General features: G+C 43.0%; 1 protein-coding gene across 4 annotated transcripts; it reads left to right on the plus strand.

Moving 5' to 3' along the window:
• The first annotated feature begins 153 nt into the window (after positions 1–153).
• Positions 154–17370, plus strand: slc7a1a (solute carrier family 7 member 1a). 4 transcript variants are annotated; one of them, XM_085798153.1, is made up of 13 exons: positions 154–369; positions 8783–9088; positions 9180–9362; positions 9535–9693; positions 9984–10161; positions 10341–10474; positions 11881–12103; positions 13534–13670; positions 13936–14038; positions 14553–14758; positions 14864–15015; positions 15138–15246; positions 15728–17370. In XM_085798153.1, exons 2-13 carry the CDS (start codon positions 8902–8904, stop codon positions 15910–15912), a joined length of 1956 nt encoding a protein of 651 aa, XP_085654279.1. In that variant the 5' UTR covers positions 154–369; positions 8783–8901; the 3' UTR covers positions 15913–17370. The 4 variants fall into 4 exon arrangements, with proteins under 4 accessions (XP_085654279.1, XP_085654277.1, XP_085654278.1 ...); XM_085798151.1 differs by lacking the exon at positions 13534–13670 and adding an exon at positions 12688–12827 and having other exon boundaries at positions 170–369; XM_085798152.1 differs by lacking the exons at positions 154–369; positions 13534–13670 and adding exons at positions 5484–5633; positions 12688–12827.

The raw sequence follows: 17370 nt of genomic DNA on the forward strand, positions 1-17370 counted from the left end.
AAAATGCCGTCAATCTGAAACGGCCATCATGACTACTTTGTTATTGACTTATGCCAGAAGCCACTTGTGGCAGTTGGTCACTAAATGCAGCTTCAGGCTATTGCACAACCGTAATAGTAATGAGCGGGCGGGGCCGCTTGTTTGCCTCAGTCCGTATCCCCTCCTCCATTTCACTGTGCTTAACAAACACGGAATGTTAAATTCCTCTTTACCACCTGCAAAGAAACAACTCTTTAACTTTGTCGAACCACGGCGTGTGTGTGTGGACGCAGTTTTGTTTTGTTTTTTTTTTACTTTGCAGCTTTTAAACCTCAGAGGGACGCCCGCTGTCTTGGATCACTGCTTCATGCGCTCCCACAGCTTTACAAGGTAAAAAAGAAAGTAGAAAAAATAATCTTTACAAAGCCACGCTCGTGCACATGTTGGAGCGGTGTGTGATAAGTAATTTCACAATGTTAGTAGCTCTGGTTGGATGGTTGTTGGGTTGCACACATCAGCTGGAGAGCCGTTTGAGGAACGCGTTTCCGTGCGTAAAGTTGAATGCATGGCTGAAAACACACTGTAACTAAACGCGTCCATGCTGTAAACCACATGCTCGTTTCGCTCAGACCCCATTTTTAACCGATTTACAGCCAGTGCTGTCGTTTGCCAGCAGCGTAGCGGTGCAGAAGAGCCACATCTGAGCATTACATAATTTCCCTTCCTTACATCTTACAACCACGTTTAAGGGGCTGCATTTTCTCTAATCACGATCATGTAATGTGAGAGGGCTGATTCCTGCAGTGTGTTCATTCTGACTTTACCTGTGTGAGAAGCAGCAGTGAAGTCTGTCTCAGCAGGTACGCTGATGTACAGTGCCATGTAAAAGTATTTGCTCCTTCTGTATTTCTTACTTTTGCTGCATATTTTTCACACTTAAATGTTTAAGATCATCAAACAAATGTGTGACCCTATGTGAAAAAGTAATTGCCCCCTTGTTAAATCATGAACTAACGTGATAAACCTAATCTTTTTTTAAAGGTGACATCAATTTTACTGATCACTTTCACAGACCTGTCGAATCAAGAAATCACTAGAACGTTTTTGCATGAAGTGAAAGAGGCTAGAAGATCTCAAGAACCAAATCATTATGCTGCAATCTTAAGAAATTTAAGAAAAGATTTTAAAAAACAAAAGCATTGACACCTATCAGTCAGGAAAGTCTTACAGAGACATTTCTAAAGCTTTGGGACTCCAGTGAAAAACAGTGAGAGCCTTTATCCAAGCGTTTGACCTTGAGGTCACGAACTGATGGCCGGATGTTCTCCTTCAGTTTTTTCTGGTAGAGAGCAGAGTTCATGGTTCCATCAATTACTGCAAGTTGTCCAGGTCCTGAAGCAGCAGAGCAGCCCCAGACCATCATCCTACCACCTTCATTCACTTTTGGTATGATGCTCTTTTTATGAAATGCTGTATTACTTTTACACCAGATCTAACAGGATGCACACCATCATCAAGAAGTTTTTTGTTGTTTTTTTTGTTCTTTTTTGCAAAATACGAGCCTTTCTGATCCTTTTGTTCAGCAGTGGTTTTCACCCTTTGAACCCTCCCATGGATGCAGTCTTTGCCTTGTCTCTTTCTTAATGTCTAAACATTAACAATTCATACCCTGACGAAGACCATCATGGTCAGAACGTTGGTTTTTTAACACAACTTTATTAATAAATTCTCCTGCATCTAAGTGCCACATCCTTTTTCCTCTGTCTATTTTTCGTTTGTGAGCACCTCATCAACGCCGGTTTGCGCTCTCCTCCTCTTCAAAGACCCAATCATTAACAATGACCTTAACTGAGCCAAGTGAGGCCTGCAGGTCTTTAAAAGTTGTTCTGAGGTCTTTTGTGACCTCCTGGATGAGTTGCTGCTGCACTTTTGGAGTATTTTGGTAGGGTGGCCATTTTGGGAAGGTTTTCACCACTGTTCCAAGCTTTCTGCATGTTCATAGAGGCTCTTACTGTGGTTCACTGGAGTCGCAAAACGTAAGAAATGGCTTTGTAACACTTTCCTGACTGATAAGTGTCAAGGATTTTTTTTTCATCTCTTTTTGAATTTTCTTAAGATCGCGGCATGATGTGTTGCTTTTTGGGGTCTCTCAGCTTCCTTCACTTCACTCAAACAGGTTCTATTGAAGTGGTTTCTTTATTCAACAGGTCTGGCAGTGATCAGGCCTGGGTGTGGACAGTGAAATTGATGTCAGCTTAAAAAAAATGTAGGTTTATCACAGTTAGTTCATGATTTAACAACATGGTTTTTGATGGGGCAGTGTGATCTGGAGTGAGAGCAGCAAGATACTGACAGGCTTGAAATCACCAAACAAGTAAAAAGAGAAGAGTCCCACTCACTGCACGATCAATGATCTGATATGTAAACTTATAAGAGTGTCCACCCATCCATCCATTAGCAGGAGACGGGTCAGGTTGACGGTCTATCACAGAGACAAACAGTGCTCACACACTCAACTGTGGGAGGAAGCTGGAGAACCTGGAGAGAGCCCACACAGGCATGGGGAGAAACTCCTCATAGAAAGGCTCCAGGCTGGGGGATTGAACCCAGAACCTTCATGCTGTGACTGCAGGAAATTAAAAAAAAATTAAAAAAAAAGTCAATAGCAGCAGAGCAGAACATTATAAAAACCAATACACTGATCCAGTAACAGTGATGCACGGTTGGATGGAGGTCTGACTCAACCTGTCAGCGACTCTCTCAGAATTTGGCATTTAAAAACAGCTGGAAATGACTCACATACAATGTACATATACATTTCGTTAAGCCGGTGCATAATATACATTTCGTTAAAAAAAACCTTTCACGATTAAGAGATTTTAAAAATGCTAAGTAATTAAAGAGCGTTATCTGTACAAATTAGACGGTCAGTCATGAGTGACTCAGTGAAAAGAGATGACCTTTTAGATCCTCATGGCAACAGTTCAGACCAGTTCTAGTTGGTCTAACTTTAGCTGGTCTGAAAGTGGGTCAGTGGCGAGTTGCTGAGTGCAGTGTTGTATGTAGCCTATACCGAGGAGGAGGGCTGTGCGTATGGAAGCTTTCCAGGTTCACTGAGGTTCTGGGGACTGCTTCTGCATTCTTGGGCTTCATATTCCCTCCAGGCCAAATGCCTTGTTAGCTATAGGCTCAGTCACATCCCTGTGAACCTGTCTTCTGTCCCTGAAGAGTCTACAGCTTTTGTTTGTGCTCAAACTAAAGTTTTAAAACAAGTTGCCAGTGGTGGTTTCTGACTTATCAAAGCAGAGTGCAAAATGTAAATGACTGTTGCTGGAGTAAACAGAAACAGTGAGTACAAAACTTGGATCAGCGACTTATTACAATGTTGGGTAATAGTAATACACACACACACACGCAATTGCGTATTCACCATTACTGAAGTGATTAGTTGGTGGAATGGAAACGGCTTTAAATTCTGAGAGTGAACTTTGTATTCAGCCTTTAATCTGAGAAACCGCTATAATATACAGTTGTATTAGTTTTTGTTCTATTTTATTGCCAGAAAAATGTGAATATTCAGTTACAACTATCAGCTATGGAGAAAAACTGTAAACACAGTTTGTTTTGAATATCCTGGATGAAGTGCTGACCGTTAGTCCACCCAAATTATCAACAAATAATCAGCAAAGAGAGTCTAGTGTGAAGCAGAGATATCAGTGAATTTTGGCATCTGCCATACGCTTGGTGGTCTCTATTTTCTATTAACCAAAAAAAAAATCAAAGTAAACCACCTCTGTATTTGAACTGAATGGAGGTAAAGGGTAAATCTTCTGTTTCCTAAAATATGTGATTATTTCTCTGTTCTGCGTCACAGAGGAAGATAAAAGAGAAGCTCTGTTGTTTATCCAAACACGTGAAAGGCCTTTGGTCATTGGATGAGAGGTGGTGCCACCTTATGACCGTGTCTCCCTCCCACAGACTGACTGACCAACTGACTGACTGACACACTTTACTGAAACCTACACGTACTAGTACAAGCTCAAGGTGACTTTAGTAATCCAGCAGTAATCAGATCATCTTTCTATACCGTGGGCTGAGGTCCACCTTGCTGAAGCTGGATGGTGTCACGTGTGGACAAAGATGTGTGGGTTGGGAACAGATGGGGAATGTCAACAAGCAGCAGTCAACACGCCACTGTTGCATGCCGTTCTTTCTCCTCGGTGAACACACCTGCTAACTCAATAAGCTACACACCCACAGTGAGTGTGTGCATGTGGGCAGTTGAACTGAATGACTCCAAAATAGTAGAAAAGAGTCCACCGACACACAAAAAATAGAATGGCGTGCATTATATATTTTTATTTCCTGAACATTACACAGCGCAATGCAGACACAAAAGCTGCTTTACGTGCGTCTGAAAATATTGTGCAGGTTTATATCAACTTGGAGCATTGCTAGTAAAGCAGTGTGAGATCACGTTGTTGTGTCCGTGTAGTAAAAAAAAAAAACCCTCTGTCTTCTTCTCTAGTGTGGCTTTGCCATCAGGTTTATTTATTTATTTATTTATTTTTTAAATATGTTTATTGATTTTCAAAAAGACATAGAAAAAAGAACACCTGACAAGATCACATAACATACAGAAAACAGCACATCTTTGGTTGCCATCAGGTATGTTAAGAACAAATGTTCAAGGGAAAGATACTAGAGGCCACAGGAAAGGGTGTTTGCTTGTTTAAGTTTGTTTAAATGCTCTATTGGTTACCTGCTACTGTTTGTTCTACTTAGTAGGTGATGCACTTTAAGCAAATTACTGGCCTATAAATGTGGTTATTGTGTTGTAGTGCTGAGAAGGACTCCTCGTTGAAATGTCAGGCAGTGTCATATATTTATGGTCCACGTTCATTGGTGCTGAAGGCCCACACCCCCTTTTCCTGTTCACCCACTCCCTCCCATTGATGGTCACTGCCTCCTCTTTCTCCACATCTCAACTATACTGTACCCGGCCAAGTCTCTTTTAAACCGTCACGGTCCCGTACGTGTCTTACCGTGCGTACACTCCGATAGAAAAGGAGAACGTGTTTTTATAAAGGCCAAAAGGTTTTGTGACTTCAGTTCTCGGTAGTTATTCCTGTGGTCTCTTTGTGCAAATAATCGGTTCATGACTGCAAATTCAAATAAAGCATGCATGTGTGTCCTTGTGTGTGTGAGTGGCACTAAAACAGAGGCTTGTGAGGATGCAGCCATCAGTTACCACCACTTGTCAGAGCTTGCTATGATTTATTTCTGTTGCAAAAAGCTGTCACTTTCACACAATCCTGGTTATTGTGCAGCTGTGGAGCAGTGATGACATAAGAGTTCATCCAGAGTTTTTACCATAAAAATATGCATCAAGTTTTTTTTGCAACTATTCAACTACTGCTAGAGTTTGTCCGTGCCTGTGTGTGCGTGTGCGTAATGTGTGTGTGTGTGTGCTGCTTGGAATAGCCAAGCCATGTGATTCCTCCAGACTCTATTTCAGAACGGTGGCCGTCGAATGCTCTCACTCTTCACAGCAGCTTGAAGGATAGTTAACAAATAATCCCTGTACCTGTCATCAGTCTTTTAAACTTTACGCTCAGATTAACAGGCACATTGAATCTGTAGGTGGCTCCAAAGTAAGTACTTGGTTTATTTTTTTTCAGCCCACCACGTGGGAAGAAGTTATTGACATTTTGACATTGACCTGCAGCATTGTCTTTGCATGCAATGTTAACCTTTCAGCATGCTTTCATACACAGTAGCATCGGATTGTCAGATTTCCTGCCTTTTAAGGTGTTTAATTGTATTAAGAGGGGAGAGTTTGACTCAGCAGTTGCATAGCCTGTGTGCCCAGGTCAGGGAGGGGTCATGTGGCTCACAGTGGAGACTTTTCTCCTGTGTTTATGTGTGTGCAATGCGCATGTGTGTCTTCACTCCTGTAACCGCTTTAGGATTAGCCATGGCATTCTCACCTTCAGCTTTTATTTACAGTGATGTGGCGTCCAAACTGTTGTAATAATCAGCTGCTTATTATTTATCCGGGCTAGTTTCATAGATTGTTTGAGGAGTTGTAGTCTTTATTCGTTTTTTTTTTTGTGAAAAGATGAAATGCGCTTATTCATTTTTTTCCTCAGGCAATGGTTTTTGCATATGTCTGCACTTCATAATCATGTTTTTTTTTAATTAGTCCCCTATGACAGTAAGATACACCATGTATACATCATATATATTTATGTATGTATATATATGTACACACCCAGGGGTATAATTTATAATCATATTTTTATCCTTTTACACACTAATACTACAATTTCATTTTGCTTCATTAGTGATTAGTCATTTTATTCACTCCAACTCCTGAACATCTCAGACTTTTATTAGAGGCAGGTGTTTATGATGAACTCCCTTGTGGATGAGTCCTCTGTCCTTGGTGCATCATACTGTATGTGCAGTTATTCCTCTGCCTCCTCCAGTAATAATGATACACATAATGAAAGTAGTTAATTTACCATCATGGCGGTAAATGTTTTCATGTAGTTCCTGAGCAGCCAGGAAACCAGAGTGGTTTGGTAGACTGTGGCTCAGCAGCACCCCACTGAGCAGCAGAAGTCGTGGTAAAGGTATCAGCACTGAGTCAGACAGTCTGTTTACTGTTGGGCTCCAGCCAAAAAATTACTAAAATGGTCATTTAAATACCAAAAGTGACTATTCAATTAATTGACTCAACAGTGTTCTAAGTCACTGTGTGTGATGACTTCTTGGCAAACATAGCCCTCTGCAAATTAAATGTTTTTTTTTTGTTTTTTTTGCATTAATGAGAATATTAATTGGTTATTCCTCAACATGGAAAAGTCAATCATAGATAAATGTAATAGAACAGGCTGGAAACTTGTATGATATTTGAGCCTGAATGTTTTCTGGAAATAAAAATAAGGTTGTCACCTTGGCTTCTCCTCATGTGGAAGTTTCCATCAGGTGTGACATGACTGTTGCCCTCTCCGCACGACCTTTCCAGGTTTGTGTCCTCGTGTCAATGAGCTCTGGAGAGAAGCCATTATCTAGAAATGTGTGGCTGCGTTATGTTGCTGCATGTCACTCATTCAATTCCTAGTCTTTCTTCCCTAGGACATACCACACGACTTCTGCCAGACCGCCGCAACGTAACTTACAATGTTTACACCCCCCAACCCCCTGCTTTCCATTCCCCCAATCTGCCCCTCATATTTTTTTTTCTCCTTCCAAATATCAAGTATTACCCCTCAGTGTGTGAGCTCAGCACTGAGGAATGTGCATAAGATGTTGGACAGACTACTGACCCAGAGAACCCACTTTGGAAAGAAGTCTTACAGCTGCGTTTCGCGTCCAGGGAGTCGACAGTCTGGGTTGGCAGCCCATCCCTTCACATTTCTTAATGTTTTCATATGATGACAGACCATCACATTTTAATATGAGCCTGTTTATGTGTGTAGCTAAGTCAAACAGTAACAGCTGGGAGTCTTTGATATAAAGGTTGAGTGACACATGAAATCCAGTTTTTATGCGTTATGAAAAGGACTTGGCCTGTGCAGAAAGCTTTATTGTGTCTTGTATGGCACCAAAGAAACTTTCTAATGTTTGAGAAAACAACCCAACACCATCGGGGGTTTAGTTCAGCTTTGGTTTGAGACATAAATATTTCAACAGAAAGCCTGTGTGAGGTGAGGGGTCTAAAAGAGGGGCGCAGAAAGGATCTAATTCATAGTGCAAGTACTTTTTTTTGTGGCAAAAATCAAGAAGTCTCTGCATCTGTTGCTTTAATTCTGAGCATACATTGTTATGTCATTTTTCAGTTTCAAGATTTTAATCCAATCCTCACCCTTTTCCCCTTCTTTTTTTTGGGGGGGGGGGGGCTTTTATGCCTTTGATTGATTGGGCAGCTGTAGAGAGAGAGGAAATGGAGGGACAGAGAATGGGGGAATGACACGCAGCAAAGGGCCGCTGGTGGAATCGAACCGTGGGCCGCTGTGGCAAGGACTACATGTAGTCTCTGCATGAAGAAAGCCTGCTCTACCCACAGAGCTAAATGACCCCCCCCCAATCCTCATTTTAATGACTGCAGAAAAATATTTGAGTACACAAGTGTTTGTCACAGTTAAGATGCTCCTTTTGTCTACTTTCTTTCTCCAAGTATTTGCCTTTTTTTTTGTTAAATTCTGTTTACTGTGAGCACAGTAAATAGTGCTGCATCCTTGTTTGTTCTGTGTGACAAACAAAAGCCAGTAGGAGTTTTGGTAGGTTTTTGTTCCTTTTGCTTTGTGTAGGAGTCGTCATGTGTGATGATTCAAGAACAGTGTTTCATGACTAACGTTTCTTCTTTGTTGAACAGTCGGTTCAGGGGGTTTTGCCTCCTCTCCTGTGAGTTGTGTTGTGTTACGCAACAGTATGTCAGCAACGTATCCAGCAATAAGATGGATTATCCCTATAGGCCCCCAGTTTTTTGGCTAGCAGTCACACATTGTGGATTTGGGTTGGGTTATGTAACACACCAAGAAAGTGTTCTACTTAAATCAAGTTTGTCGAGCACAAGTGAACCCCTTTACCCGAACTATACCACTTGACCACTGTGCCACCGGTGTTTATACTTGGAGCTTTCACAGAAACACATGATGTGAACCGGCCGATCACACAGGTTGCATTTAACAAACAGGAAATGCCGTGTTTCAGTGAAACTGAGCTACAAGTCTGTGAACCTTACTTTGTTTAATGACTCTCCTTCATCTGTTCTGTCCTTTGCCCCCTCCTCTAGAGTGTATGTGACCCCTCGCCCTCTCCCTTGTGACCTCTGAAACTCGGATCGACCGTCCCTCCCCCTCCCCTTCCTCTCTCCCTCCTTCCCTTCCTCCCTTGTGGCCACACTCTTGATCCATGGCGCTGGACAAGCTTCTGGGTTTTGGGAAGCAGCTGCTGAGGGTGAAGGTGGTGGACTGCAACACAGAGGACTCCCGTCTGTCTCGATGTCTCAACACTTTTGACCTGGTGGCCCTGGGCGTGGGCAGCACCCTGGGCGCTGGCGTCTACGTGCTAGCCGGCGCTGTTGCAAGAGAGAACTCTGGTAGGTTTACGACGTGTATATGAAACATGATCAATCAAATCTTCTTGAGACAAATCTTCTAATCATTTAAATCCCTCTGCCTCCCCTCCAGGCCCTGCTATCGTGCTGTCCTTCCTGATAGCAGCGCTAGCCTCCGTGCTGGCTGGTTTGTGCTATGCTGAATTTGGAGCCCGCGTTCCTAAAACAGGATCAGCTTATCTTTACTCCTATGTGACTGTGGGCGAGCTCTGGGCCTTCATCACTGGATGGAACCTCATCCTCTCCTATATTATCGGTAAATACTACAGCATTTCTGCTTTGTTGCCTCCTTTTTGTTGTTTTCTAGTGACAGGCAATTTCTTGTCTTAGATGTATTGCTTATTTGAAGAACTTGAAGCACTGTAGCTCAAAGCAGAGAACAGACACTGAACGATGCCTCTCCCCTGCTCTCTCTCTCTCCGTCTCAGGTACCTCCAGTGTGGCTCGTGCATGGAGCGCCACCTTTGATGAATTGGTAGGGAAGCACATAGAGCACTTCTGCAGGAAGTACATGTCTATGGATGCGCCGGGTGTGTTGGCGGAGTATCCTGACATGTTTGCTGTTCTCATCATAATCACCCTCACAGGTAGAAAAGCTCTCTTGTCTCTGGCTCTTGTGTTGTGTTGTCTCGTTTGCTTCACAAAAGCAAATTTAACTTTGTTTGTAACTAAGCACTGTCTCACCCTAAAGCTTTTAACGCTTGGAGCAGTTAACATTGCTGCAGGGGGGGATAATCACTGTAAATACTTAGTTGTAGAACCTGTGTGACAAGTTGAATATATTCACTGGGGTCCTGTGTCACTGTGTCTCTACCCCCAAGTACTGTCTTTTTTCACAGTTTTTCATCCCTTCTGTGTGTGTTTTTTTTTTAAAAAGGTCTGCTGGCATTTGGGGTCAAAGAGTCGGCGATGGTGAACAAAGTTTTTACATGCATCAACATCCTGGTCTTGTTGTTCATGGTGGTCTCTGGGCTGGTCAAGGGTACTTTGAAGAACTGGCAGCTGGACCCTGAAGAGATCCTGAATGCCAATCATACCAGTAACTCCAGCAACAAGTAAGAATGTAGATGTACACACTTTATAACATGTTGGAAACGTAGTATGCTATTTTTCAGTGTTTTGGTTTCCTGTGTGTTTTTTTTTAGGATTTTGGTAAACTGACTTTAAATCAACATTTTTTCCAATAATGGTTGTCTTCTGTTGGTTTTGTTTACTCTTTCTTTCTCCTGTCCAGTGTGACAGTGACCCTGCCATCCAGAGAAAGTTTAGGAGCGGGCGGCTTCATGCCATTTGGATTCTCAGGCGTCCTGTCAGGAGCTGCTACCTGCTTCTACGCATTTGTCGGATTTGACTGCATCGCCACCACAGGTTAGTGCCAGATTAAACCAGAAAGCGCTCACTCTGCTGGCCCCGTTCTCCTCTTGTTCCACTTCTCAAATCCTTTCCACTGCCTCATGGGTACGTTCCAGTTCCAGGGGGGGTTGGTGTGTAACTGGATCTGGCGTTGGGACCATTTCAATCCTATGCTTGTCTAAACAGCCAGGAGTATTACATAAGAAGGGCCAGAGCAGAGAGAAAAGATGTAGTTTTTGTACGTTTGGCCCACTTTTGCTCTCGGCAGAATGCCAAGCACTGTGACGTGGGTGAGTGGGGAGTGAATCAAAATATGGTGTGAGGTTTTTTTTTAATTCAGACCTACACCTGTAAATAGTAATGTGTCTTCATGCAGGTGCTGCGGTTGCTTCAGGAACTCTAGGTTGTAAAAGAGGGAGCGTTTACAAATTACTTCCAGCCTCCCTGGCCTCAGCGTCTCCCACCCCTCTTTTTCCTGAATTTTGATTGGCTGAATCCCTGAACGATTGCCTGTGTGAGCATGTTGCTGACACACACACAGACACACACACACACACACGTTTGTGTGTGTTCTGGCTACCTACAGTCAAGCTGTCATGAAGCCATTATTCCCTCCCTTGTCAATACCCCCCCCCCCCCCCGAAACACACACACACACACAACTGTGACCACTGTTGCGCTTGTGACCCCTGAATCTTCCAACCAGCCGGGCCAATCAGTAGCAGTCACCCGTCATGAACAGCGGTGAAGGAGAGGATCCAGACGGGGTTAAACACACTCCATCATCGCTGTGTGATTTCACTGCAGAACAAGACCTGAATGTTCTGCCTGTTGCGTAATCGCTTGCAGCCGAATAGTCGGGTGTTTCAGTCTTGTGGGTGCGCGGGAAAAATAAGCTCCTTGTTCGATTTGTTGCAAAATACCGCGCGGAATGTTTCTTAAATACATCTGTTTGCTCAGGTTTCCACGTCTGCTGGACGTCTGCCAGGGCAGCAACGGAGCAGTGAATGCTGGGTACAATCCTGCTCAGTCCCTGCGTCAGTGTGATGATAGTCAGTTACCAACAGTTGCATAGCAGCCAATGGAGGGACAATAGGCTGATATAGCAGCCTTTGTGCAGTTGTAAATCAGCCTTGTCTAAAATAAATGACCTAACCCATTCAAACTATTCATTAAAGAAATGCTATTATCAATATAACCAAATTAGATTTGCTAACCTGTGATGCTAGAAACTGTTTGTAATGGTGGTACTGTATTGATCTCAGGACTAACTGTCATTACACACATGTAATAGAGAGATTAAACCAATGATGTTGCTGCAGTTTCAACAGACAGGACCTTTTTTCTTCCTAAATTCACTGTAAGCTAAAAAAAAAAAAAAGTTTAAAAGCCTTTGCTCCTTTAACTGTGTCTCTTTTCAGGTGAAGAGGTGAAGAACCCCCAGAGAGCCATCCCCATCGGCATCGTGTCATCGCTGCTCATCTGCTTCGTAGCGTACTTCGGTGTTTCCGCTGCCCTCACCCTCATGATGCCGTACTACATGCTGGACAGCAACAGCCCTCTGCCTGTAGCCTTTAAATATGTCGGCTGGGGAGGAGCGAAATACGCTGTTGCTGTTGGCTCCCTTTGTGCTCTGTCCACGAGGTAAGCACTCACACACTCCTGCACTAGCTTGCATGCATTAGCTTTCGAATGCATGCTCATGCACTCTAGTTCTCTGTCTCCTAGAAAAACACGCACACACACACATACACACTTAGACATCTCAGTGTGTGTGTGTGTGCTACTTGAGAGTATATTTAACCTCAGATGGCATTTGATCCCTTAACTAAAAATAAAGAGCACTGCCCAGAGTATATTGTACCATCATGGTCTATATGTGATTATGTAACATGTCACCAAAGGCTACAAGTCGGATTTTTTGTACTTTATAATGGTGGTTTTAATGTAATTTTAATAGTTTCATGATCATGGATTATATACATTCTTAAAGTAAAAATATGTGCATGGTATGTCTGAGGCTGTGATCAGATTTTGCCTTGATGCTTTGATATTAATTATGTTCCTGCATGTCACTATTATTCATACATCATTTGTCATTAACAGTATTTATTATGTTGTGTTTGTATATGTGAGCTGGTGTCTTTGTTCATGTATGTTTCACCGCATTCTCGTGGGTGTAAGTGTGGATACTATATATGCTGGTCTTCCCCCCCTCCCCACGGTAGCCTGCTGGGTGCTATGTTCCCTATGCCCCGTGTGATCTGGGCCATGGCTGAGGATGGGCTGCTTTTCAAGTTCATGGCCGGGATCAGCCCCCGCACCAAAACCCCGCTAACTGCAACCCTCACCTCTGGCATAGGGGCAGGTGAGACACTAACACGCATGTTTTCAAACAGCACCCACGTTGCGCTAAGGCTTTCTTTTCATGCTGCAAGGCTGCGATACACTCCTACAACAAGCGTATTGAAGAAACCTGCCAGAAATCAGCACTCGAGCATGAAAAGGTCACCACTAACTGCAGGTCTGTTTTTAGTCAGCTGAGCTCGTCCAGGTTATTGTATCTCTACTTTGTCATTCATTCAGCATGGCTCAGTGACTATATATATATTACTCCTAATGAACCTTAGGAGACGTGATATTTTGTACCCAATATGATGCAAAATATTTTCATTTTGCATCATATTGATATGAGGAAGAATATCTCACCAAACTATTCTGCATGGTGAAGTAACCAAAGATTTTGCACTGGACTGGAGAGTAACAGCATGGAGCACCATCTTTGCTATTTAAGGGAGAGAAGTTTTGCATGCTGGCACGAGAATGTCCTTGGACCAACATCATGTCCCTGCTGCTCTACAGTGCAGCCAGCCTGATATCCCATTCCACGCTCTCCCTTCCCAAATCCCATAACCCCTACAGTATCTCACCAGCCATACGCATCTCCTTCCTCTAATTCTTCCCCCCCTTTCTCCCTCACTGACCTCTTTCAATCCTTCCTTTCCTCCTGCTCCTCCACCCTACACCTACGACTGCTATCCCAATCTGATGTTTTCCTCCCCGCCCCACCCCAGTCTGTTGGGCTCCATGTTCCCCCTACCCCGTATCATCTTTGCCATGGCTCGGGACGGCCTGCTCTTCTCCTTCCTGGCCCACGTCAGTGAGAGGAAATCCCCAATAACGTCCACTATGGCCGCCGGGGTGATGTCCGGTAAGAGGGATAAGGATTGTGGAGCAGGGAGGGATGAGGAAAGCTGAGAAAGAGCGAGAAACTAGAGGATACGAGATATAAGATGGTGTAAAAGTTGAATTTGAATTTTTAAAAATCAAGCGTAAATGAGGAATCGTGGCTGCTGATTAAGGACACAAATGAAAAGATGAACATTTCTTTCTGTTAATCAATCAATTTGAATCAAAGCTTATAACAGTCAAACAAATATTTTCATCTTCCTCTCTTCTCTTCCTCTTGTTTGAAGCTATTATGGCATTTCTGTTTGACCTGAAGGACCTGGTGGACCTGATGTCCATAGGGACGCTGCTGGCCTACACATTAGTGGCTGCCTGCGTCTTGGTGCTCAGGTGAGTGACGATACATTAAGTTTATGGAGACGAGTCTGAGACACTGGGAGAGTCATTTTCATGTTGACATTGGTCCAGCTTCATTCCTGCTGCCATATACAGAATGTTTATGTCTGTCTTTGAAGCTCAGGTTAATATTGTACCGTTATGACTGACTTAAACTTGAAGTTAAGATTACACTTTATAATAATTAAGTACACACTATTAAGCATTAAATACTGAATTCATCATTTATATCACATGAATACTCACTAGTATGTAGTTTATAAACACAGTTAAAAATGTTTTACTCATAATTGATAAGCACTAACTGTATTTATAAACTACATACTAATGAGTATTCATGCGTTATAAGAATTCAGTATTTATTAATGCTTAACTAATGCTTAATAGTGTGTATTTATTATAAAGTGTTACCAAAGTTAACTCACAGGCAACTAGTTTCAAAAGTCAATGCAGGGTGAAGTCGCAATGATAAATAAATATTGTGTGTGTGTGTGTGTGTGTGTGTCAGGTACCAGCCGGAGCAGACCTGTTCAATATATCAGATGGCCAGTAGTCAGGAGGAGGCGGAGCTGAGTGACGGCATCAGCGTCCCCAGTATGGGCATCCTGCCCGGAGTGGAGGAGAGGTTCAGCTTCAAGACCCTGCTTTTCCCAGACATCCCCGAGCCGTCCTCATTGTCAGGCTACACCGTCAACATCTGCGCCTCGCTCATGGGTACCTGACCCAGACTTCATGCAGTGATGAAATGCAAAAAAAAAAAAAATGACTTACATATGGCACCTGTATGAAATGATGATAAAGATGAATGTCCCCCTGCAGGAACGTTGATCCTGGTGTTTAGTATCATGGCAGTGCAGGGAGGCTTCGCTACGTGGAACATCATACTCCTCACTGTCATCTTCATGGCGTGCCTCCTCCTCACCTTCATCATCTGGAGACAGCCTGAAAGCAAGACGAAACTCTCTTTCAAGGTTCGATGCCAGAGACTCACTCTGTAAAGGATTGTGTGGATTTTTTGGGTCCGTTTTGTTCTTCGTCACTGTCTCTGGTGTTTATATCTGGTGTCTCAAGTTTCGTTTCTTTGCCTCTTCAGGTTCCAATGCTGCCATTCATTCCTGTGATCAGCATGTTCGTCAATGTCTACCTGATGATGCAGCTGGACAGAGGCACCTGGATACGATTTTCAGTCTGGATGGCGATAGGTAGTTATACTCTGACATGCTATTTGTAGAAACTTGACTCAACCAGGGAATAGTCACCTCCTACTTGAGTCTCAGTTGTTTTTATCATTCACTGTAGATGTTTTCAGACTAATTGCACACAGATGTAATTTTATAGTTTGAAATAGGCACATCTTCACAGTGAGGCTTATTGCAGATGTTTTATATGTTGACTTCCAAGATGTGACATGAATGATATTAACCATTGTTCTTTTTTTATACTTAAAAATGCTGCCAATAGTTTTTTTCTGCCTTAAAAACTGATTCAAATCTGAGATGTTGCTGGAATTTACATCGAAAGGAAAAAGTTCATCTCTCCTGAGATGTTGAAAATGGTCTGTGCTAACAAGAGTTTATTTTCAGTTTGCTGGCTCCAGTCGGATCAACAACAGCCTGAAGAAATCATTCAGTTTTTCAGTTCCGACATCGCACATGACTGATATTTCATGTGCTGCTTCTCCAGGTTTCGTGATCTACTTCTGCTACGGTATTCATAACAGCAACGAGGCCTCCACGGCCCGCTCATCTCCAGACACGGAGATGATCGGCTTCAAGCTCAACCACGACTCGGCGGCCAGGCAGCCGGAGAAGGAGGCCTTCCTCCACAACGGGATCAGTGCCAGGGAAGACGACGATGGCGATTTGTAGGAAGCAATAGAAGGCGCTGCGTACATTTCAACCGGCCCTGACGCCAGTCTGTGGAAGAGTATTTCTGACAGGACAGCTCCCGGCCCCTCACTGGCCTTTCCGGACAGTAACGACAAAAAAACTTTGACATAGAATACACAGACCTGTGACGTTCCCCGTCCACTGCTGGGTTCAGCACCGCCGATAACTGGTGATAATACTCATGCAAAAACAGAACTTCCACAGTCACATTTGACATGTTCTATTATTTGAGTATTATGATATAAGCTTGTTTCCCCTTGTGTTTGACCCTGAGGATCAGCTGCTCCTTATCGCTTGGCTGTCTGGAGGAGGGGGGGTTCATGTTGGAGACATGAAACATGGCTGTGTTTTAGGGAGGTTCAGAAATACCTCCAAACCATAATATTTGTCTCTCTTCACGTTGGGTCATAGTTACGTCTTTGGAGTGTCTGGGTTACATTGCTGACAGTAGTACTGTGCGCACATATGGTAGCAGCTCTAGTCTGGTGCCAGGAAGCTCTACAGTAAAACATTTGTTGTCTTTTTTTTTTTTGTTAAACCATAAAAACTACTGTATATATCAACATGATTGTGCCAATGAGAAAACACACATCAGTATTACCAATAGCTGCGTTCTCTGAAACTTGATAAACTCTTATGTAACTGATGTTGAAATGCAGCTCTCACTGACAAGTTGGAGCTTGCACAACACACACACTGCAGCAGCGACTCGGCTAGTCGCTGATGTAGTTACATTTGTGCTCCAGCAGGAGAGGCAGGGCAGGCCGGTGGGCCAGCAGGAAGCTGTAACTTACCCGACCCATGTGTCCAGCTTTAAAGTTTAAAGGATTGCGTTGACGTCGTCTGAGGTCTCAGGCTTTTACTCACAGAAGGAAAAGATATGTCTCAGCCAGAAATAGTCGTGACCAATCAGATGTCATGGATCTGGCTGCAAATTATGATGCAGGAAGTCTTGTCTAAGGGACATATTATCCTGCTGAACACTGCGAATCAGATCCAGAGGAAATGTCTGAAGCCTAATATGAACATTTTATATTGGCAGGTCTTGTGGCTATGATTTTACATACTCTTCACAGGAATTACAACAGTTGTTAGAATATTTTTCTCTTATTTGGGTAAACCAAAAAATATTGGAATCTGGTTTCTTGAATCCTGACACATGTTGAACATCAGGCGATGGCACTGGCAGTTGCCGAGTGCCATTTAATGTCATGTAACATTAGATGATAGTGGATTTTCACAGTGCTGGCTGCTGTGGACTTTTGCATCTGTAGCTTGTTACATTTAGTTTCTCTATGGAAAAAAAAAACATACAACAGGCCGACTTTTTTTCACTAATCAATTTGGATTATTGTATTCAAGTTTATTACCATAATATATTTTGAATACACGCTTCCTAAAACGTGTTCATACAGCGTAATATTTACGATTAAATAA

Source organism: Trachurus japonicus, chromosome 14 (assembly GCF_045865225.1).
Source record: "Trachurus japonicus isolate A0001 chromosome 14, Traja_1.0".
NCBI classification, from domain to species: domain Eukaryota; kingdom Metazoa; phylum Chordata; class Actinopteri; order Carangiformes; family Carangidae; genus Trachurus; species Trachurus japonicus.

Bases quoted from the DNA above. Each gene is read 5' to 3' on its own strand.
- slc7a1a (XM_085798151.1), top strand. From the start codon at position 8,902: ATGGCGCTGGACAAGCTTCTGGGTTTTGGGAAGCAGCTGCTGAGGGTG. The intron at 9,089-9,179 runs GTAGGTTTACGA...CCTCCCCTCCAG, and splicing joins TGTTGCAAGAGAGAACTCTG to GCCCTGCTATCGTGCTGTCC. The intron at 10,162-10,340 runs GTAAGAATGTAG...TCTCCTGTCCAG, and splicing joins ACCAGTAACTCCAGCAACAA to TGTGACAGTGACCCTGCCAT.